At 37.0% G+C, this 24,355-nt stretch overlaps 1 protein-coding gene across 4 annotated transcripts in view; it reads right to left on the reverse strand.

Moving 5' to 3' along the window:
• grm4 (glutamate receptor, metabotropic 4) overlaps positions 1–24,355 on the reverse strand; it is a 217,140-nt gene that overhangs the window by 98,369 nt on the left and 94,416 nt on the right. For 3 of the 4 annotated variants that reach the window (XM_051896223.1, XM_051896222.1, XM_051896224.1), the window contains exon 2: positions 23,134–24,029. The exons of the other annotated variant lie outside the window; for it this stretch is intronic. In XM_051896223.1, coding sequence (XP_051752183.1) covers positions 23,134–23,661 — 528 coding nt within the window. In that variant the 5' untranslated portion in view covers positions 23,662–24,029. The remainder of the gene's footprint in view (positions 1–23,133; positions 24,030–24,355) is intronic. 4 annotated transcript variants of the gene reach the window in all.

Genomic DNA, 24,355 nt, shown 5'->3' on the forward strand with positions numbered 1-24,355 from the left:
AGACACAAGAGAATCATTTACAAGCTCCTCATCACTCACACTGCTCCAGACCCGCGTGAAATGGTTCCCCCCGCTACCACCTCCAATGGCCTGCCCAGGATTCAGCGCTGGGATAACTCCACAGAAAATGAGGCAGCGCTCTAAAGGGAGCGGCTAGCACAGTGGCTGTGAGTCCCCACAGGCCTGACGAGCTCTTGCTGTGTACAGTGTGCATTTGCCCAGATTTCCCATAAGACACCGTGCTTTACTTTATGATGCAGTTTTTGTTTATCAGTGCTGACAGCGTTAACCCTCTATGGACACTGGTCATACTGAGAACTGCTGTTATGACCATAAAGTCAAACAATATTTCACCATATCTGTATACTACTACAAAATATATATTATATATAGAGGTTATTCCTTAAATGCAATATGTTTAAATTTAAAATTAATATGCATTGTTGTTCTTTAAGGAAGTTTGACTAAATAGAAATACGCTTTAGTCAATTTAGGCACTTCAAAATTTTAACTTGATTATTAATAAAACAGCAAGAAAATGAAAAAGATGGAAAGTAGCATGCTGGAAATAAAGGTCTAAAGTTCTCAGATACAATTGAGAGTTAGGTCAAATAAGGGTGTGAACTTGTTCAATTGTATGAATTTGTATAATTCTTATATTATTGAATTTATCAAACACAGTGGAGTTTTGTAGAGTTGACACAAACCAACTATTCCCACAAAACATTACATATTTTATCAAATCCATTGCTATTACTTACTGATGTTTGAGTTTTGTTTTCTCTCCAAAGTGATGTCATTTCCTGACAGATGATGACAGCGAGGAAGTGGCTTTTGCTATTTAAAGGGATTTCCCCCTTTTTCACCGTCTACTGAAGAAAAACCTGGAATATATTTAATAAACTGTCTGTCCCAAGCACACAATTATGTTCTCATTATAATTTTATGTAGCTTATATGACAGACTTGCATTGCACGAAATGAATTGAATTGCTTGAAAACGTGACATTTCAACGTTTCTTTACACATATGTCTCATATTTGTGTGATAAGTATTCAGTAAGTTACAGTTCATTTTCTAACGACTATCAGAATGGACTTCATTGAGAGAGACTGCAGCTCGCGCATCATGTTAGTTTTCTTTATTTTGCAAAAAGCACAACATTTTGTTTTTACTGTGAGTGTACACAAATGAAAGAAGACATTCCACAGTTTTTAATAATGTATAACTCTTATTTGCATGTCCAAAATTGATGGATTATTTTGAGTCTCTTTCGCACTGGTAAGAAAAAAACCGAGGTGGTATCGCCGGTGCGACCATTGACCCCTGAGTGTTAACTGTATTTTCAAAGTTTTACATTTTTGAAATGATTTTCAATCATATTTCAAGCAATTCAAAACCATCAGGACATTGCACATCAGCTGAAGGAAATAATCCATTATTTATCGGCTTTAATATAAGAAAATCTGGCCGAAAACGATAACATTAAAATTGAACATATATCGGGAGATACCAATATGGTGGCCGATATATTGTGCATCCCAGGTGTTATATATTTTAAAATCAAAATTAATATCAAAAATCAAACTGCAGAAAGCTGAGTATAAGCTAATCATATTGCTCAATCAAATTTGTATAAGCTAATCATACAACCATATCACAGCAATCGGTTTGATCAAAGGCCAAGCCTAGAAATGTTGTGTTTGTTGTGATTCAATTTCACATAGGCTCACAGACGGCTTAGCTCACCTTAAAGCACCTAAGCTGGTTTTATGAGCGCTTGAAGGCGTGATTTAAAAAATAAATAAATAAAAAAAAGTGTATTTGGGGTGGAAAATATTGATTTGGTGTTGAAATGCTGCTTTATTTCAAAGAGCGGGAGAAACGTTAGAATATCATACAAGTGGGAATTTTTGAAAAACAATGTTATCTGTGCCTCAACATCTGTTTCTAGGTTATGTAGTCATCTTTTTCGGTTAAATCTGAATTCTGTTCTCCACACACCCACTCTCAGATCCATTAAGGCTCAGTCTTGTGCACAGCAACCTCATCCTTCTGAGCCATTGGCCTAAAGAGTGAGCAGCTCGGAAACCGTCTCCAAGTGCAATCGATCCATGCATTTCAGTGTCTCATTTACCCTAAATGCATTTCTAACGTCCACCTCGTCTCAGAATGAAGGTGCCCTCGCTTCAATGATGCATATAGAAAATGCTGAACATCAGTAAGAGAGAAACAAAAGAGTTCAGACAAAACTAATTAGCTATTTAAGCTCATGCTTTACTTAATATGTGTCATCCTAAAGACTCTAAAAATGCAAAGAGTGGTGTGGTAAACCAAAGGTAAAAAGATGCAAAAATCACGAACCATAATTAACTTGTTGCATGCTAATGGATAGTTAATAATATATGAGGATATATGAATATATGAATTAATAATAATAATAATACTAAATTGTTTCATTCACAAACAGGGTGAAGCTATGTAAGCAGCTTAGACATGACTCATGATGGAGTATGATCTAATGTGGAAACAGCAACAAAAATATGTTTGCAATATCACAATTTTGTTCTGACTTCCCTTACTGTAAAAGCCCTAGGATTAATCAATTTGTTTGTTTCATGTCCATAATTTAACCAACCTTTTTATGTTAACATATATCAGAGGGAATATGAATAATTAAAAAAGCAACAGCCTAGAGGGAATGCACTCTATTCTGCATTCCATTGTATTACATTACTCCAGACTCATAAATCCAAGGAAACACATTGTGCAGGCTTAGATTGAGGTATCTATTGCATTAGAGCAGTGAAATGCAATAATGTAGCAACTGTCCATTTAAGCACACTTTATAGCTCATGGAAGCTGATACATTAATAAAGACACCAAGCTTGGTTAGCATGTGACTTACCATGCCACATCATTTTTGGACCTATATGCAATTTAGGACTCAGTTAAATTGCTTATACTTATAAAGCACATATTAATGCCTTATTCTGCATGACCATATTCTACATCCCTTAATCCTACTCAATACCTAAACATAACAACTACCTTAGTAACTATTAATAAGCATTAACTAGGAGTTTATTGAGGCAAAAGTCATAGTTAATAGCGAGAATCTGACCCTAATCTAGTGTGACCAATATAATATAATATAATATAATATAATATAATATAATATAAGGCTGCAGGATGTATTGCACGATACGAAAAATAACATTGAACTTAAATGCGATTATTGCTTTAAATTCTTAGTGCGATTATGAAATTGCAAAGGCTGCGGTTATTTTTTTATGAGCAGCTTGTCAATGAAGTATGGCTCCAAATGCTAATCCATCTGAAAGCACTGCGAGTTTGAATCGCTTATAATGTGAATTTGAAAAAGCGACACGTGTCAAACATCTTTCCAGACATGAGAAGCATTTATTAACATCTTGTCCAACAAAAGATGACATTTAATAACATGTTTTTACTCCAAACTCACTTCATAACGACAGTTGAGCATCCTTCTGTGAGATGATGTGGTTTCTTATACAGTATAACGCAGTTGTGTGTTTATTAGTCATGTTTAATCTGATATGATGTGTTATCTTCTTCTGCGGCAGGGCTTATTTTGAGTTTCTGCGCAAGAGCGCCTTCTGGCTTTCAGATGGAGAAGCATTTACTACTGATCACAGGAGCCGTACAGCTCTGACAAGCTGCACATTAAATAATCGCAGCATTTGCCAAATCGTGTGCGATTTAATTGCAATAAATCGTGCAGCCCTAATCATTTTAATTAAATAAGCATTAACATGATGACAAAACCATATGATCCATGATATCCAGCATGATTCAAATAAAATCAGGAAGAAATTATTTAGTGACTTAAAAATATACAGAATCTTAAATATATCATATACTTATGCTCAAAAATATATTCATTTTACATAATAGCTTTTTTAATTTTACTCCAAATCTTAAAACATTGTAACATTGTTTATTTCCATTTCTAAATTACATTAGATTTTCAATGCGGTCCCAGACTTTTGGACCCCATATTATTTAGCCTTATTTATTCATCTGATTTGGGGCATACATAAAGCATGTCTCAAATAATGCCACTGCCTTCTTCCTTATTCCAAGTTTTGAAGCAATGAGAAACTACACTCATAATTTACCCTCGCTGCCCACCTGCAATGCTGCTATTATATAGTTCAATGGACCATATGCCTAACAGCAAAGTATTAAATCAGACATGACTGAGGCCAGCTGGAATCAATATCTCTCTGTTTTGCATCCTCAGACTCTGCTACGAAGACTGCACCAATATAATAATGTGTGATTATGTCCACGGGCACTCTGACGACATTTCATTCTAATGGATTGTGGCCATAAAAGACTGATGTGATGTATGGCCATGATTTACACACTGCTCATTATATTCCTGTGTTGTCTTTCTGTAGCACAACATAGGTCTGTAATCACATGCTACAGAAATAAAATGCTGAATAATAATAAAAGCAAATGTTCGTAATGTACATTAGGAATGTGAAAACAAGAAGTTCCTCCAGTTGTACCAGTTAGGGTGAGAGATCTATGTTGGAATAATCATTGGAAGGAATGAAGCCACTGTTTTCCGGATATTGAGCGTTGTGACTGGCAGCTTGGAGTTTCATTAGGGAACTACATAAAAATCTCAGTCAATAAACATCAATAGCCTCAATAACCTTTAGCCTCAATAGCAGCAGGTATAAAGTGCAGAATGGAGTATATATGTCAGAAGCATGCTGCAGGTATTGGCACATGCAGCCATAATGGCACAACATAACTGCATCCTATTTCAAGTTTGTTGATTCATAGATTAAACTGACTGTACAATGACACCCCAAAGACGTTTCACAGAGTTCATGTCCTAAAAAAGAGGATATTGCATTCTGAAATTAGATAAATCCTTCTAAAACAATGTCTCGTCCATTACAGTAGATTTTGGCTTTGTCATCTGGGTGAATGATGGACAGCAAACCAGTAAATCAAGGACGCCAGTGATCCTAGAAAATCACATCTTAAAAACACCACAAACCATTACAGCACGTCCAATACCCTGAACAATTTCCAATTGATGTCTAATTCAATTTCCCCTTGCCTACATGAGGTGCGCAGACCAGTGATGCAGCAACAGCAACGGGTTTTTGAAAAGGACTTCAGGTTCTGAAACTCTAATAACACTGTGAACATTACACAGGCTTAATGTATTTTAGGGTGCTTATGAGGTGCATCATGTTCACTGCAACAGCTGTCTTAATTTACAGAAAAAAACAAAAATCATGTTCCCAGAACTCTTGACATGCAGGAACGTTATAACTCCATCATGTGCACTACATCTGAGATGGAGTGGTCTGTTTGGTATCTACTATCTGTTCCCTTTCTAATTCACTTAAATAACACACTCTGCACATTATCACATGAAACAGCATACTACACGGAGGCTGTGGCCTATTTAATAGTAACTGAATTTCCTGGTATAGTGAGCAGTATACATTACACGCACACACACCTATCCATTTTCCAAACTGCTACACACACACACTACAATATACATAGTATGCATACATACATACTCTAACATTAAAAGGTTTGGGGTCAGTAACTTTATTTAAAAAGAAATTGGATTACTTTTATTCAGCAAGGATGCATTAATTAGATCAAAAACTTCAGTAAGTTACGTCAGTAACGTTCTTCCATTAAAGGGGACCTATTATGCCCCTTTCACAAGATGTAATATACGTCTCTGGTGTCCCCAAAATGTGTCTGTGAAGTTTCAGCTCAAAATATCCCACAGATCATTTATTTTAGCTTGTAAAATTTGCCCCTATTTGGGTGTGAGCAAAAACACGCCGTTTTTGTGTTTCCCTTTAAATGCAAATGAGCTGCTGCTCCCGGCCCCCTTTTCAGAAGAGGGCGGAGCTTTAACAGCTCACGCTTCGGTTGCTCAACAACAACAAAGCTGGAGAATCTCACGCAGCCAAAATGACGATTTTCAGTTACTGTATTCAGCTTTACGTTGTTCAAACCCTGACCCTCGTTTGTGAAGCAGTCCGACGTAAACATGGCTTCACCCTCCTTGTTGCATGTTCCCAGGGGCCGGATTTATGTAAATTCTGGGATTCGTGATGTCACCAACCCGGAAAGAAGCTTGTTGTAGTCCCTACCAACCGGTTGTTGTTGTCCTTAAAAAGTGATTTCTGTAAAAGTAAATATCTCCCTTTGTATTGAACTTTGAGTGCCGTAACTTTGCAGACGTTGTTTATGCTCTAACAGCAACATTACACACTAACTAAAGTTTTAAAAAAAAAGTGAAATCATAATCAAGGACCCCTTTAATGTTAACAGAAAGATATCTGGTCTTTATTAACATATCAAAATGTTAGGACAAAAACATTATTATTCATGCAACATTTTTCTGAAACATTTTAGTTGGACGTTAGTTTTTAAACGTACTTGTTTCAGATGGTTCAGAGAACATAATTTTGTTCCTGTAATGTTTGCAAAATGATAAAATTGAACATTACCTTAATGTTTTCTTTAATGTTCGCATAACCAAAAAAAAAATAATAATAATAATAATTTAAAACAAAAAACTGGATGCTTTGAAAGATCTGAGAACATTCAGAGACATAACTTAAAAGGAGCATTAGCCAAAACATTCTTAGAACATATTTTTGTTTGCTGGGTTGACACTAACACACAAATGTTCTTGTGGATAAATTACATTGTTGGGTCATCCATCTATTCAGAAAGCAAGAAAACAGCTCCCATTGTTACATTTCTCATTATGGTGCCCCTGTAAATCCTCTGGACAGTATGTCCAGTTTGAAAGCTCCACTGATCTGGCTCTCAGTTGGGTAAGTGTCTGGCACCGAGATGAGGAGACAGGTAATGTTCAAAGTGAGTCAGTGCCCGAGTCCCTTTTTGGACGTTATTAGGGCTTTACTGCTTTGTAGTAGGGCACACTAATGCTCAAAAACAAAAGAGTCCATTGTCAAGATCTATCTAGTAAATGAACTCTTCCAGCTCAGGGAGCACCTTTAAGAGCCACTCTACATAAAAGCAATAACACACAGTTGTTTCCTCTCTCATGGTCTGACTGCATGGTTGATGGTTTGAGAGTTTGATTTTCTCCTGAGTGCACAAATACCAGATTTTTCAGAGCTTTTCTTTCTGTTTTCGTCTTTATTTCAGCGTGCTGTAATGGCTCTGTGACGTGCATTTTTTTTTCTTCAGAAATGAGCATCTCAATCAGATAATATAAAAATAGCATGCTCCCTAAAAACAGAACATGCATGGGATGAAACAGTATAGTTGAAGGTACCCAGTGTGGTAACACCATCTTAATTTACCAGCACGCACAAATAGATGGACCGATGCTGTGAAGAAAGAAATACAGAGATAAACCCTCGACTTCACCCTTTGTCATTTGTCTGCAAAGATATTGGAGAGAGGGAGAATGTGAGGCAAAGAGTGCAGTCTCTAAAGGCCCTTGTTGACAGAAACAAAGGCTGTGGAGAAAGTCTCTATAATAAGCCCAATACCACCCTATTTGCTGACCTCCAACAATCTCAGACGAAAGACTTTGATGAAGGTTTTAAGTTCAGATGAGGCCAGATTCAAAGAAAAGGAGAGAATGAAGGCTTTGAAAGAATATGGCTACACAAGTGGCACATATATAGAACTGAACTGAAAAAAATAAATAAATAAAAATGTTAGGACATTCAAGTCACCCAAGTTTCAACAGAATTTCACTTCTAGGGTTGTCGCAATAGCACAATTTCAGTCGTCAATATTAATACCACCAAAATGTCACAATATTCAATATCAATTTTGACACCACAGCAATATTCAATAGCAACTGACGTGCTATTGAATGTGTGTAGGTGTAAATATCAATACAAACTGTAAAACAAAAGGCTTTGTCTTGATTCCTAGTAAAACGTAAAACAAGATAAATTTTAAATTATATATTTAGTGTCAAATAGATCTTATTTTCATAGAACATATCTTCAATCCTGTTTATTTTTCTTACCCTGCATATGCCTCACTAAAACAAGAAAACAATGCCAATTGGGTAAGAAAAATAAACAGCATTCAATATATATTTCTTAATTTTCTTAATATCTTATGCTATTTTCTTGCTATCTTTAAAACAAATTCTTCTGTTAACCCTCTATAGTATGCATTATGTTTAAGCAAGTTTTTATTACATGAAATAGCTTCAATCACACAATCAAAAAAAAAAAAAAAAAAAAAAAAAATATATATATATATATATATATATATATATATATATATTTTTTTTTTTTTTTTTTTTTTTTTTTTTTTTGGATGGGGCAATGCTGTACCACAATGGAAAATGGTCAAAAAAGTAGTTTTTCTATAAAATTATGATTTTCTTTTCTATTTAAATGCAAATTTCTTTTAGAAGATAGATTTATATACTTGGAACTCACGAAAACCAAAAATAAGTAGTTCCCTATTATTTAATCCCTATCATTCCGCTAACTCATCCTCACTCTCATCACATGGAAGAACTAACTCTGCACTCTTCCCGTTGCCCTTTCCATAAAATATTGCTGTATTAATTTTCTGAAATGAAGAAATAATTTTATTTATACATAAATACAACTATACTACAATAAACACTTCAAATAAATAAATAACTGCAATCATATTGTTGATGCTTCTATCTATAAAAAATCCCAATGGAGAAATACATTACTGCAATTCCACTGTGGCCATATGGCAACATACCTATTTTTCCATAGTGGTACAGCGTTGCCATATGGAAACATTGATATTTTCTCAGGTTAAAGTAAAACTATGTTAGAAAAAGTTGATTTGTGAAAAAAATGTCCAATTTACTAATCAAAGATGCTACAAAAAAAATCCCCCTTGAGAAGAGATGTTTAGAAATGAGGTTAATAGAGCAATTTCTGGAGCACTTCAACAGGTGTCTTCTGTGTGAGGGTGACAGTGGGAAAGAGAGTTTTGAGGGACATTCAAATGTCATTTGACTTAAAAACAGCACATTATTGGAGGAAAAAATAGACGACAGATTGTGTGAGGAGGTTAGAAAGTACCCATACTTGTACAACTCTAGCATGAAAGAATACAAATATATGTGCATGGGTTATAACTCATGGCGAGAGATTGCTCAAAACTGTGCACGTGTCGAATGGCTGTGTAAACGTACGAGTCAAATGAAGTACAATTCACAAGGCTGTGCGTTCGACTGTGCACGTACACTACGAAGTATACCTAGGGCTTAAGACAAACCGACTGTATCGTCGCACCAAGTGGTCTCAAGTAGGGTTCATGCACAGAGCTATATTACTGTGTATGCGTGCAAAAAGCGTACACAAGCATTTGAAAGCAGCTGCTTGTCAGTTAGTCATTGAGTATTTAAAAAAATTGTGGAAAGACTGCCATCTTTAAATTTTACTAGTACCGGTACTTCTGACATCCCTACCATCTTCTGCCAGTGCTTTCCAGCACAGATCCATTTGGCCACATCACTATAGCAGACCATTAACCAATGTGCAGTAACAAATACTCTGACGCATGGCTATACACTCACAATAGAGTATAGTGAAAAAGAAACACCCAGCACGGAGGTTATCCATCAACGTCGCTGCAGTGAGAAAATGAAAAGCTTTCATAAGGCGGCCCATTCCTGCTGGTGCATTTGCCATTGAGTGCGCTTGACAGTGTAAACAGATTTGTTGGCTAGCTTGGCTATCACCCCTCAACTAATGGGGTTGAAGAGGAATGGGCACACCACGCAGATATTGAACAGAAGCGTTAATCTTGATTCAGCTGTCATTCCCCCAATGAGGTGTTAAATCAATACAGATATGGCTCCCCAGTTCTAAGCTTTACTTCTCAGGTTCCCTCTCAAGAAGAAAGCTAAGACTTTAATGAGGAGCATGTAAACCATTTGCCGAGACTCTTTGAGCAAAGACAAATTCATCGGGCGCCATAGTCTATCAGCTCAATCATGGGGAGTTGTCAAGGGAAAATCGGATCTACCCACCACGCAAATAATGCACGCTGTCGTCTATCCTCTGCAGTGCGTGCTGTTAGTGAACCAAGACAATCCTGTAAGCAAACAATACCAATCAGCTCAGAGAAATGGCTGCGCTGATAAAGGTTGACTTGTTTTGAAAATGAGTGCTGACGTGCAAAAAATAACTAACAAATGAACAAACAAACTAAACGAGAGCTACAGTATGCCTGCAATCAAATTGCATTGTCAAGAATTATGCACATATATCAACGCAAGGCCTGTTAAGAAATCTGTCATACTTTGTAGTGATCTATGGCTTTGGCATTTCTGGGGTTGTTCACTGACCTCTAACTCTATTAGCATCACCTGCAGCCTGAACATTTGCATCTAAAGAATAACTTGTCCACTCGACCAACAATAAAGAGGAAGACAGTGAGTCTCACTAGAGAAATAATGAATTGATTTTTCATTTCTCCTGCTTTGTATTATCTTTTTTTTTTTTTTTTTTTTTTACTGAATGCCAGATACTCTTTGCAACAGAGAATGGAAAGGGCTGGTGAGCCTCACAATTTAAAGGTTTGTTACTTCAAATGAAATTTAAATGAATCGCTTAAAGCCATGTCTCTTTGTAAGCAGTGATGCCTGTACTTCTCAGCAACTGGGGGAATGCATCACACACTCATTATATTTTCGGTTAAAGATTTTCTCTTTCTTTCATTTTCTCAATCTTAAAAGGTTTTGTTCACATCTTGCACTGATATTAACTCTCTTTGATCTTGTCATGGTAGATGATTTGCTGCCCTGTCAAGACAAAATGTATCGTAATCTGAGTTTGAAGTCTGAGGCTTCTGTTTTTGCAGAATGTTCACATTATTATATGGGCAGGGGTCCGAGACAGAAGGTTTTTGGGTGGGCCCCCTCTCCCCTGGCTCAATGAGACTATATCACAGGCCCTCCTCAGCCTCAACATTTCTCAAAAAGTCCAAAAGTCCAAAAGTCTGAGAGCAGATTGAAAATTTGCCTTTTTTTTTTTTTTTTTTTTTGGTAGACCTGGAAATAAAACAAAATAAAATTTGTAAAAAAAATTCTTTATTTTATTTTTATTTAAAAATGTATTTAAATTTATTAAAATAAATTAGTGTATTATATATATACAGTATATATATATAACCAAAATTTTTTCAGACACCTTGAACATTTCATTCATTAATTCAGTTTATTCACTATAGTTTAAAAAAAATGGTAATAAAATATGACAAGATCTCAGAGTTAAACTGTGTCAGAAAAAAATTAATATAATATTATATAATATGTCACATTAATATAACTAATATAATATAATATATCACAGTTTACTTTATTTTGCTATCCTCACTTACATAAATGAACTATAGTGTCCTGCACCCACTAGTAAAAATATATCAAAAATATAAAAAAATGGCTGAATAATTTTTGGTTTGACTGTGTATATATATATATATATATATATATATATTTTTTAATATATATTCAAATTTAATACAATAATATTAATATTGGATTAAATTAGAAAAAATAAAAAATAGAAGCACTTTCCCTAGTGGTCACAGACTTTTGGACCCCACTGTAAATATTCCATAGCTTCAAATCAATGTTGTTATCGTTACGTACAATAGAGCAATTTCCAGTTCAAACTGGCACTGGTGATGTGGTTATATCTAAATATGGTGCAAATGCACTGTTCCAATCCATACGTACATAAAAAATTGTGTTTGAAATGGGTTCTGTGGTTGTACTGAATTATGATTGGATGTAGGTATATCTAAGATGAAGGAAATGATTTGATATCAGGTATAGACAGGACCGTAAGCCTCTAGCCTTTGTGATATTGTTTGTGCCGCACAGTGAAGGAAAAAGCACAAAGTAATAGGATAGGGGGAGGGCTGGTATGCTTTGAGGGAATTGACCACCTTGACAAGCGAGGTGGAATAGAAGTCGAAGTCAATCTTCGAGCAGCTTCACCGGTGTGACAAGTATACTGGAGAAATCCCTGAAGGGAAGGGCACTCCAATGAGTTTTCCCAAGTTTAGTTCCAGACACTAACAAACAGACAGAACCACACATTCAGTTTTGATACACTGTAATGTTATTCCCGATGAGAAGTTAAGGCAAGTAGCTATAGGTGCTACACATTGCAGGCTGAGACAGTATGTGCTAAGAAGACAGCAAACAAAATATATGTGCATTATGCAGCAGGTAAACAAACCACGCAAGAAAAAGAGCGCAGGAAAAAACACAGAGCATACAACATTCAGAAGAAAAGAAGTAGCCGACTGCCATTACACGCAATCACACTTGATGTGCTCCCTACCAAACAACATGAGCACTTTCTGCGCTCATTCAACATGACAGGGACTACAGGCAGATCAGTCTGTTTTGTTTTAAGAAGACATGATTCAATCCTTGAATTAGCTATCACCCCAGGCAGATTTGCACTAATTCACTTTTACAAGGATGCACTGAAGACTTGAGAAAAGACTGGACCAGGCGCAAAACCATCAAGCAAAGCTGAGCAACCTCCTTCAATATCACAGCACTGTGAAAATGTGCCCTATGATTCATTCTACCTCATGCATTTCATATCTCATGAATTCTACAAGTTGTCTGATATTGCGGGCTGGCCTCTATACATCAAAATATTACAGATTACAACAAACGAAAACAACAACAACAACAACAACAAAAAAGATTATTGCTCTGAAGCTGCTCTTTCATATTCTGCTATGAAAATAAAAGAGTGCCAAGACAACGGTGTAGCACAATATAGCAAGAGTATAGAGCTATAAAAATGACATGGCTCAGATCATTTGATTTCAGACAAATTTCACATTAAAATCTCTGTTTTTTTGTTTGTTTGTTTGTTTTTGTACAGTAGACTTTGCTGTATTGGCAAACACGAGCAGTCTGTAATATTTTCAAGTTCACATAGCAGCAGCAGAATATGTTTGTCAGAATTGTAATGCGGTTATATTCAGGGCTTGACATTAACTTTTTTGCTCACCAGCCACTGTGGCTAGTGGTTTTCCAAAGTTACTAGCCACTCAGCATTTTCACTGGCCACAATTTTGCTGTTGGGAAATTACATTTTATATGATTAAAGTTGACTCTGGCATGCTAAAATTACTTGATTGAGTCATTTTACTTGATTAGCTAGATTTAAAACCCTTTCAAACTTTCAAATGCAGATTGACCACCCAAATGAAGACTAGGCCTACATGGTATATTAGCTTATTCAGGTGGGCAAAGGGTGGGTAATATGACCATAATATGATACATTTAGTAATTGTATAAGTTATTTTTGTTAGGCTATATAAAAAGAACAAAGAAGCAAATTAGCAAATTGCAAATACAATAGTAAATTATATAGCCTAAACTCTTTTTTCAGATACAGTAGGTTTATTTAACATTTTTTTTAACATCTTTTGTTGTTTGATTAACATTAATAACAGACAGGTATTTACTTGGGCTGCTGAATGCATATACATAAAATACTGACACATTTCCAGTTTTTACCCACCTGTTTACGTACACTTAAGCCATAAGCGACTGTATTCACGCGAGATACTCCACACGATGTGAAATTGGCGGGTGTTAATGTCAAGCCCTGGTTATATTATACCCAGTTCGGGTGTTTCTGAGACTGACAACCGTGTTATCATACATTTTATGGATTCACAGCCGTATAAAGACGAACACCTGTGTGAATGGAACCGCAAGTCACACAATGCGACATGCAAAGACTGTCGTGTATGTTGCGCTTCCATGTACAGTATGATTCCTCGACCCTACAGAGGCGCCGAAATGAACTGTGAAGTTTACCTTAAGTCCTTCGTCCCCTCAAGATTTGTGGCCTGCATGCGCGGAACTCATGAAAGCTGCTGTTGGTTCATTAAGATGTGACTTGTGAACACGCGCGTCCAGTCGACTTGTGTCGTGTCAGGTGCGATTTTCCGGTAATATATGTCGCCGTGTTTGATATTTATGTTCACAGGTGATATTGTAGGACAGTGTTACTCATTGAAAATGAACGGGGCAGCCAGAAATCTGCACCAATGGCTCTCTATGAGAGCACGCTGCAGTTCCATTTTTCACCACAGATTTATGTTGGGAATTTGTGGTGCGCTGTAGAGCTAGGAAGGGCTCCACACACCCTCCGAGAGAATGGCAGCCCGCTTAGTATCATGAATACATGCCTGCCGAATCCATGTGTTACATTTTAACATATCCTGCTCACTTTACGACTTAAAATAGTCTAAAAAAATCCTAATACTAAGTTTTCTACAACTATAGGGTATATTATACTACAATACACTACAGTTTACTGTAGTAAAAACTAAAGTATACTTACTACAGTATTTGTTACAGTCAGTTAACACTATAGTTAACATTACAGTATGCTGTAGCTTTTGTGTGAACAGAACAGTTTAACTAGCTCTAGGAGGCACATGCCAGAGTCTACAAGGTGGAGACAGTGTAAAGGCCCGTTCACACCAAGAATGAGAACTATATAAAGATAACGCAACTGCACCAATGGACGATAACGTTTTGTTTATAATAAAGATGTTTGTATGTCATCTGCCGCTTTAAACTCTCGAGCTCTTCAAAGTCGTTGAATTCTGACTGACTGTAAAAAAAACGTTCTCAAAGTGATTCCAACTCTATCGTTCCTCAGTATCCATATGGTTATAGCTGTGGTGTGGACTCCATATTCTCATAGAATTAGAATCATTATTAAAACTAGTTTAGCAGAAAATTAAACATTATTTACTTACCATCTGTTCCAAACCCATATGACTTTTATTCTTCCGTGAAATATAAGCTTTTGAAAAATCTTTGCACATGTACAGTATGATCCATATATTACACCAAAGCTGTTAAGCGCCAAATATGACAAATAAAACACCATAAAAGAAATCCTTACAGCTTATGACTTGTGACTTGAATTAGTGATGTCTGCTTCAGGAAAGAATTGTTCTTTTTGGTGAACTAGTTGAAGCGGTTATTAGAATCAGTTGACTGAATCAATCCCATTCAGTCCAATTTCTGGACCTAATCAAGTTCATTGAGCAGAATTGATTAAAAAAACAATTCTGATTCAGTTTTTGTCACATATACAGTCAATGTACAACATGGCAGAAATGGCTCCTACAGTGGACAGAGTTGGGCTAACGCAAACATTTCTAATACCTCAAACATTAATGCATAAACCCTCAGACGAGAAACCAGTAAGAATCTCTGAATAGGAAATTATGTTAAATTTGTCACTCCAATCCCTTGCAATAGAGTATTAGTTTGTGAGGTAGTAGAAACATGATCACACGCTGGGTAGGTGTAATTGAAAAATGGAGGCACTCTTAGACTGAGAGCTATTACGATGTAACCCTCTTTGAGATGGAAGGCAATGTCAAATTGAACCTCTAAGCAAGCTACTCAAATGATGGCAAGTTTTCTTCAGAAATCAAAGAGACCCAGTGTGGTATTTTTCTGCCGACGGGTAAAAGCCCCATCTGTCACACAGGAAGAGAGACTTTTTATTTGCCATAACCTATACTGAAAAGAAAGCAAATTAAAGTAAATGGAGGCCTGTTTAAAGAATTTGAATCTTTGAATACATGAAAGTTCATACATCACACATTGGCATGTAAATAGTTCAATTTGCAGTGCTATAAACAAATAATTAAATATATATATATATATATAAACCTCTGTAATATCAGTCTACAATGTACACAGTACAATGTCAAGATAAAACTCACCATGAACCAGAAATTTTATGAAAAGGTTCAATGCTTCAGATAACAATGTGGATCAATTGCAATTTTCCTGGTCTATAGGCCTAGCAATTGCCATTGTCTGGGGTAAATTCAATGATTCATTTTAAATGTCAACATTGTGCGTGCTTGCATCTGCTCTCTCATGAAACGCTAGAAAATCTAACACCACTGAGTGATTGATAAGCAATAGACTGTGTTGCTTCACATGTGATTGAGTTAATAGGAATTAATTTTACATAAATGCAGAGCAGTGCAGTGCGTTCATGAATTAAAAATCACATAGGATTGTATTCTTAAAGATGAGGTGTGTAACAAAACTTTTTGTTAAAAAAATAGAGATGGCCCTCACTGCAGAACACGAGATCCAGGATCTAGATCCAACTCCTCCCACTTTACATATCCCTTAACCTACCCGTCTCCGCCCCCTGGATCTAAACCTACCCATCTCCACCCCCTGGATCTGGATCCAACTCCTCCCACTTTACATATCCCTTAACCTATCCATCTCCGCCCCCTGGATCTCGTGTGTTCTGCATTGAGGGGCTACTGAAAAAAATAGCTTATTTTATCCCCTCAGCCAAATATATACCAAGAAACTTAGACGCACACCATTCATAGGTTGATTTCCCCTTAAACAAAAAAAAAAAAAAACACAGTGTAAACACAGTGTTGCCATGAAAACATTGTCCTGTTTAACTGAGCGTCCTAATCACCCAGCAACACTAATGCTACGCTCAATGGCATAAGATTAGGGTGGGGCTATCTGCTTATTTAACCAATGGCAGGTAGGGGAAGAGTTCAGAAACTTGTTGAAAAACAATTCCATCCTGTCGCCAAGGAAATTACACGCTTCATCTTTAGGGTTTAAATGTTGAAAGTTTCCCTCACTGAAACAGTTTAAAACAAATAGGTGAACCGTGCTGGAAGACCTAATTGCTTTTCTCACTTTCTCTTTGAAAACTGCTCTTTTTGCTTTCTCTTCCAACATTACTTCAAATATAGCCATCAGCAGTGATTTTTGAAGTTATTTGGGGGAGAGCAGTCAGGTCAGAATCCTGGGTATTAAGACATAAGAGGACGAAGAAACGAAAAGATGAAGGAAAAGAGAGCAATATGTCATGACATTTGAGTGGAAACAGACAGTGAGACAACAGTGTAAACAGGCCAATTTAAGAGTGAGTGTTAACAATTGTTATAGCGACCCTTACTTGGCTCTCTGAAACTCTTTATTACTCACTGCAGCTAAAACAATCAAACATCCAGACAGACAAAACAACCATTGAGAGAGTTTATATCATGAATCGACTGTCCTCCTCAAAGTGTCTGGGCAGGAATGAGGGTTTAAAATGGAGGTGTAAAAACTCTGCAGACAATTACATCGCTCTCCAATTTAATAGCTAAATTACAGGCGTAGCTACAAACCGTGTGGCACACACATTCACAGCCTGCATTCAAAGCACAACAACATTGATCAGTGATGTACATGAATACAAAACTCAATGCAAGCAGGCAGTGATTATTGTAATTAATTAAGGCTAATTAGCACCCTGAAAATGCTTTGAAACCATTGACCTTTTTTGGATTGAAAGTAAACATCTTCTGTTATGTCAACACGAAATGCCATTTGCAATCAATTTTGACGCATTTATGAATTAAAGGGTATATTCAACACGGAAAAATGTTGGGTGGGACATGATTTTATCAGTTAAACATTGATTAGATCGCGAAAAGTGGTCTTGGGCATCATTGGAGGGGAGGGGCTGAAAAATATGACGGCAAAAAGCATGGTTATATTCTAAGATTTTTTCTTTAGAGTAATGTGCACCCACGATTCATGCATAATAAGATCAGGAATGTGTATTAGGAAAGTACATAGGGTCAGTTCATGTTGATTTCATTTTGACTTTAACACTAAAAAACAGTAGTGATAAATGACTATGCAATGTTTTGAGTCAATGATGAACATAAATTTAGACAAAACATATTAACAATCTTTTTAGACAACATTATTGCTAAAATAAAATAGACTGGTATTGTTTATTAGCATAGCTGTGAACCCAGGGCAGTTCTATGACCCATAATAGCAATTCTGATGGTCTGCCATAACATAAATTTTTAACAGACTTTTTGCATTATTACTAAGATAGTGGGGTAGTTTTGCTTTATAGCCATGGAAGTAAGAGACTCTGTAATAGCTAGAACATTATCAGTGATGGTAAACATCCAAAATGCTTCAGATAGTTTCATTTCAAGTGTTTTGGCAATGAAAATTCAGTGATTAATTCAAAACAAGCTTCCATTTTACTTTAACAACAAGAGATAACTAGAGGATGTGTCTGTAAAGTTTATGACAACTGTGACTGAGCAACTCTATTGTTAGATATATGATGCTGGCAAATTTCACAAAACTCTAAACAAGAGTTAGTGCTTTTTCTTTCAGACTCCAGCCTCTACTCTGAATGTGCTGTCGGATATTCAATACATAGATGTTGAGGAAGGGTAATTTGCTGCTTCTAGCTGCTGTTATGTAATGCTGATGTGAAATATTAATCATGAAAAACTCAGAACTGCCAAATCTATGCTAGGGAAAGTGCTTTTTGTTAACCCCCTAAACTGCATGCAGGTGGCAGACCTTCCATCTTGAGCAGGGTGTTCTTGCAAGAGTATGCAGTTTTCTTTCTCCCCGGTGTTCGCGTGTGTGCACGTTTGAGGTGGTGGGTGACGGTTGTGTGTGTATGTATGTGCATTTGCGTATGCAAGTATGCATTTTTCCTGTTCCTCAGTGCTTCGGGATCTATAATTGGAAACTAGCGAAACGCAAGCAAAAGGCCAATAGCTGCATCTGGTCGGAGATGTTAAATTCAGTGAGACTGTCTGGAGCAAAAAATGCTTTTTGCTGATGCACAAATTCTTTTACTGCCTTGGGTAAGCATACATCAGTTCTTTGAGCAGATGTGGCAGATATTTAGTTTTTTTTTTTTTTTTTTACTCTGTAATGCATACAGAGTCTTACTGCACTTAAGTACTGTGGCGGTACCGTGGTACAGTGATGGTATCAGATGATAATTCTATGGTGTATTGATCTGTACACAGAGACCGTATAAGGAGAAGCCATTGTTGTGCAAGAATTATTTATTCCTTTGCTATTAGCGGAGTCAACATTTTATGGTATTCAACGTCCGATTGAAAAAGTGGTTGAAAAATGCTTTACTGTGTATTTAGTAACAATCATGAAAATAGGTAATGTCTTTTAAATTACTTATCACATTTTAAACAACAATTAGTTCTGGTCCTCAAATTTGATTGGTCGACAACACTTTGAGTTATCACTGTTTGATTTTTTTCTGCAAGTTACATTGTTACAACAGTAGGTGGTGACAAGTGACTGTATTATGAGTCATTAATTCAGTCGTTCAATTGATTTGTTAAAAACACTGATTCATCCAGGAACGATGATGTATGTGGGCCACATAGATCAGTGTTGGGGAAAGTTACTTTTAAAAGTAATGATACGATATTGCGTTACTTCCTGAAAATGCAACTAATTGCATTACTTAGTTACTTTTAATGGAAAGTAATACGTTACATTACTTTTGTAAAAGTAACAGATATATTGTTGTAAATTAAAACAAAAAAATCCTTACTTTTCTGGTTACTTGAAAAACATAATCCGATTACATAACTCGTGTTACTTGTAATGTGCTACCCCCAACACTGACATCATTGAGGCTGTCTCATTTCAGAAGAGCAGCCATTATTAAATAGATTGCAGGGTTTTTCCTGCATTGAAAATATTTTGGAGGCCGCCAAAATGAATCTTTGTTCTGCCAAAGATTAATTTGATCATTTAATGTGACAATACCTGCTGTTCTGCAGTACCAGTTCCAACACCGGTTGCTTTAAAACGGTCCCATAAGTGTTTGTGGAAGAGCTCTGTGAAGAGCTTCAAAGGTTTCTATTTACTAGTGTTTTTGTGGCTGATGCTTCACGGATTACAACGGGAGTTTTCGCAAGAGTGCAGCTTTGTGCCTCGCGTTGTAATTGACTGCTTTGGTGATTATAATGGCAGCGATCTTTGCTCGCTTTCTGTATATTTTTAATGCTGCTAACTTCACATTGCAACATTTCTGGATTGACAACCATATTTAATTGCGTGATTGAATCCAATTGACAGTGATAACCATAGCAATGGACAAAAACGATTTATTTCATGAATTAATAGGATAAGTTCATATTACAAACTTCTTTGCATTTAATTTGGATTTATTGTCAGTGCTGGGCTCACAGTTCACATGGGTAGGGTACTTTGTACTGTGTGTGGATGACTGTGTGTTCGTCTGCCACCACCAAAGACCCATTTTTTAACCAGGAAAAAGCCTGGATTTTTATTCCTCATAAGCCGTTATTACTCTCATTGCTTTCTTTCTTTGGAGTGTAATGGTTGCTTTTCTGAAATAAGCCAGCTTTGATGATGTAGCCAACAAATGCGAACTTCAGAGAGCACAGCCTTCGAAAATAGACAGCAAGAATCATTGAATCATTGATTGAATCAAGTTTAGTTTATATAGTAGTTTGTTTTTTTATTTATATAGTAGTTTGTTGAACTGTTGTACAAATTACTTAATACCTACATATACTTTATCACAATCTCACTTGTAAAAGTGCATATTTATGTGAATTTTCATGCATAGTGTTAGTTTTTAGTGCAAGTTTAGCTATGGAAAACAATTATATGATATCATAGTTTTCATATTTTATTGCTAATTTATAAGTGTAATCTTGACAAGCAGCTTTGGAGATTTCTGTCTTTTACCATTCTAGTAGATCGAAGCATTACCTAACATGCCAGCCGAGAGAACTAACTTACCTCAGAGGGACTTTGTACCACAGTACTGAATGATTACACGCTCTGATACTTCAAAGAAGACCATGATATTACTACAGTACATGCCCAAAATACCATGGTAATAATTTCATGATACTTTTTTTGTCAGCGAGGACTCTCAATCTAATCCAACATTTTTCAGTCAAATGAAAACATCCCTCTTACCATTTCTTTTCTTTTTTTACACATTGTACTTTGGTGGTCAAAGCTGAAGCCATTATCTAAGTGGATTATAAAAAGATTACATCAGCTCTGACTGAAACCTTTTTCAGGCTTCCGGTAAAATGGCTCTGAACATTCTGGAAGGAACGGGCACATGTTGTAGATGAGTAGAGGAAATTGCGAATGACTGGGAAGAACCGAGGCATTTATGTGTAGAGTGCAGGACAGTGTGGTTTATGAGTGAGGTGCGTCTTCATTAACCGCAACTAAGGTGGGCAAGGCTAAGATACTGTAGATGTAGTTTGTACTTTCTGAAAGAGAAGCTCTTGTAAAACAGTTGATCTGAAGATCCTAATAAGAGGGTTTGCACAAAAGCGCTCAGTGAATTTATGAGTGTACGAGCTCCACCCGCAGCGAGGACTCCCCAGTTGCCCTGTCGCTGCACCTGCTGCCTCTTTTTCTCAATAACACCAGTGTTTTAGCTGTGAGCTTTAAATGCGCTTATATCAGCACTCATGCTCGAGGCCTGTCATCTCCACGCGCTGCTGCTGAGTTTCCTCCGCCTGCGATCTGTCTTTGATCACAACTCTCTGGCTGATGAATGGCACTGTGTAGTCGGCATTTCAGAGGGTAAATATCCATTAAACGTTGGGCATCTGTCTCTGGGCGGCCTGGCTGAGGAATGAATGAGAATCGGCCTCGCTGACGCCAGGTCAGTGCTATTCTGAGCTAAACGTGGAGTCCTGCATTATTCATATTCCTGCGCTGTGAACAGATGCAAATCTGATCTGCAAACTCAAACAAATTTTTCTAACATAACCATGGTCCCCTGCAAAAGGAAGAGGTCTTTGATCTCTTAAGTTGAAGAGTGCATCAACAGATGCACGCAGAGGGTCATAAAGAGCTTCTTTAATGGTTAGCCTTGAGCTATACTAACTCTTATTGTCAGGTTGATGCTCTCAATTAACAATTCATGCATTACATATATGAGACATTATACAATACATCATGTTAAACCCATAATCCACATTTATTATCCATATCCCATATTGCATGTTAACTGAATCCATTCACGGGTGCAAAACTATTTTATTTGCATATTCAGATTCTCCCCGAAGGTGATCATCAAAGTGTGAAAGTGTGAAGTTAAAATTCATCAAGATGAAGAACTATCCATCTCTATAACAATGTGAAAAGAATCAGATCTTGAAGACTGGAAGTGTATACTAATTCGGAAGTCTTTTTAGCCCAGCTTCATCTGTTTAATGCTTTAAATATTCTGTTAACATTTGTTTGGAAATAGGCCATGTTTACATTATCAGAAAAGAGACTTGCAATTTGCAGAGAATGAGTTGAGGAACGCTACTGACTTTGTTTGGTCATGGCTAAGTGAATGTAAGAACCCTCAGATTGCTCTCTTATCAATTATACATTCACTGGGATAATGCTATCCACTCTGCTTACCAAAGGAGAAGACCAAACAGCATGCAGGGAAAGAAAAATACAGACGCAACAGCGGCAAAATCCAATCTCACACATCAATGTATTCGTTTCAAACCTGTGAAAAGACCAGCATAGCCAGTCTCCAGCATGTTTGATTTTCATAGCTGGTCCATTGGTGTCCAAACCAGGCTTCTTAACTAGTTTAACCAATAAGACCTCCATGATCAGAGAGACTGTGTTGGCTGACAAGCATCAACAGCTAAAGGCTTGCTATAGTAGAGTTTCTGACAGTATTCGTTTAGACTTTTTTTTAATTATTTGATTAAAATGCCATTTAAATTTAGTTAACAGGCCTTTTTCTTCATGTCATTAACTTTAGCCCATTTTATTCTGACTGAAATGGTTATTGTAACAGACCATACTTTAACCAATAATTATAACAAATAAAATAAAAAGTAAAATCATGTATTATCCAATAATTAATTATTATTTTGTAGGGGTGTCACGAGACAGGTAGCTCACGAGATGAGACACTAGATTGAGTTCACGAGAACAAGACGAGATTTTTACACAATATTTTTAAGAAATCCTCAATGATAAAATACTTGACTAAAAAAAAAATCTGCAGGTACATTTTGAAATGTTTTAACTAATCATCTTGTAATGAATGTCATTTCACTTGTACTTTCTGAGTATGAATTATCATATGACAACAATACTCAAGCACTGTAAAAGGTTTTGCCACAAACTCAACTGACTTGCTTCTCTCCTGTATGATTTCAGACCTACCTTAAACAGTCGGAGGATATTAGCCACCATTATAGACACGGAACTGGACGACGCTCCAATGACACCCACCACCCTTTCTGGCTTGGTAATGATGGGCGATCCACCACCTTGACACTTCACATCCGTGCCGTCCTTTTCGATGAGAGCCTGGACAAAAGTAAGAGACTGCTCCAGAGCGTGAGTGTCCCGTGAGCAAGTGTCCAGAATGCGGGCGCCCAGCGTGATGTTTGGGAGCAGTTCATGGTCATTGTTGATACGGTCCAAAGCAAAGAGCATAGCTTCCAGACGATGGATCCCTTTTTCCTTTTTTAGCTCACCACAGGGTTTGCCCTCGTGACCCCGAGCGTGAACTGGAAACAGTCCACCCAATGAAATGTCCCCATCAATCCGGATAGAGTTTAGATGCGTGTGGCCTGGACCTTTGGACCTTGCAGCCAAAGCAGTCAGGAAGAGGTAGAGAAGAACCAATGCTGAGGCCTGACAGCGACGGTTGGTCCATACAACAATTTTACCCATGGCTGAAGACATTGCAGCAAGCCTGTTTCAACCCAAGCACGTCTATTTTTGGATCTGAGATGTGTCACGACTGAATTAATTGGTCAATGAAGGCACCCTTTCACAGGGCACAATCTTTTAAAGTTCATAGTTATGTCACGTTGCGATGCATTTGTAATTGAATGGAATGCTCATCAGGTTCTTTAGGCAGCAGTTCTGAGTCAATCCGCTTTATCTCCTGTCAAGGAACTTCCTCTAGAGTCCTTTGATGAGATTAAAGGTTAACCGTACGTCTTTGGTCCTTTGCTCCCTCTAGGCTTCCAATTGCCTTGTCTCCTAGTGGAGGAGGTTGGGGGTCTTGTGCTGCGAACACAAAGCTTCACCCACCTGTAAGCGCCTTCCTAGAAAAAAGATAGGAAGAAAGGAATGAGTAAGCACCAGAGAAAGGCGATAAACTTAGATGTTTCTGTGTCAGTATGGGCATTGCAGCACTAGTGTTCTTTTCCTTAAACTTTCCTTTGCAGCATCTTACTGAAAACAGACTGGCTTTCTTTCACATGCTCCCTCTCTCTCTATAGTTTGAATTTAAAACGTTGCTATGGGCTCCCAAGGTCGAGAGAAATATGCTTTGGCTCCCACATGTCTCTTTTCAACATTCTGAATGAAGGAGCTGCATTCCAATGAAGAGCTCCTATCCAGAGAGAGAGAGAGAAAGAGAATTATCTAT

The sequence above is a fragment of the Ctenopharyngodon idella genome, chromosome 6 (assembly GCF_019924925.1).
Source record: "Ctenopharyngodon idella isolate HZGC_01 chromosome 6, HZGC01, whole genome shotgun sequence".
Lineage (NCBI taxonomy): Eukaryota > Metazoa > Chordata > Actinopteri > Cypriniformes > Xenocyprididae > Ctenopharyngodon > Ctenopharyngodon idella.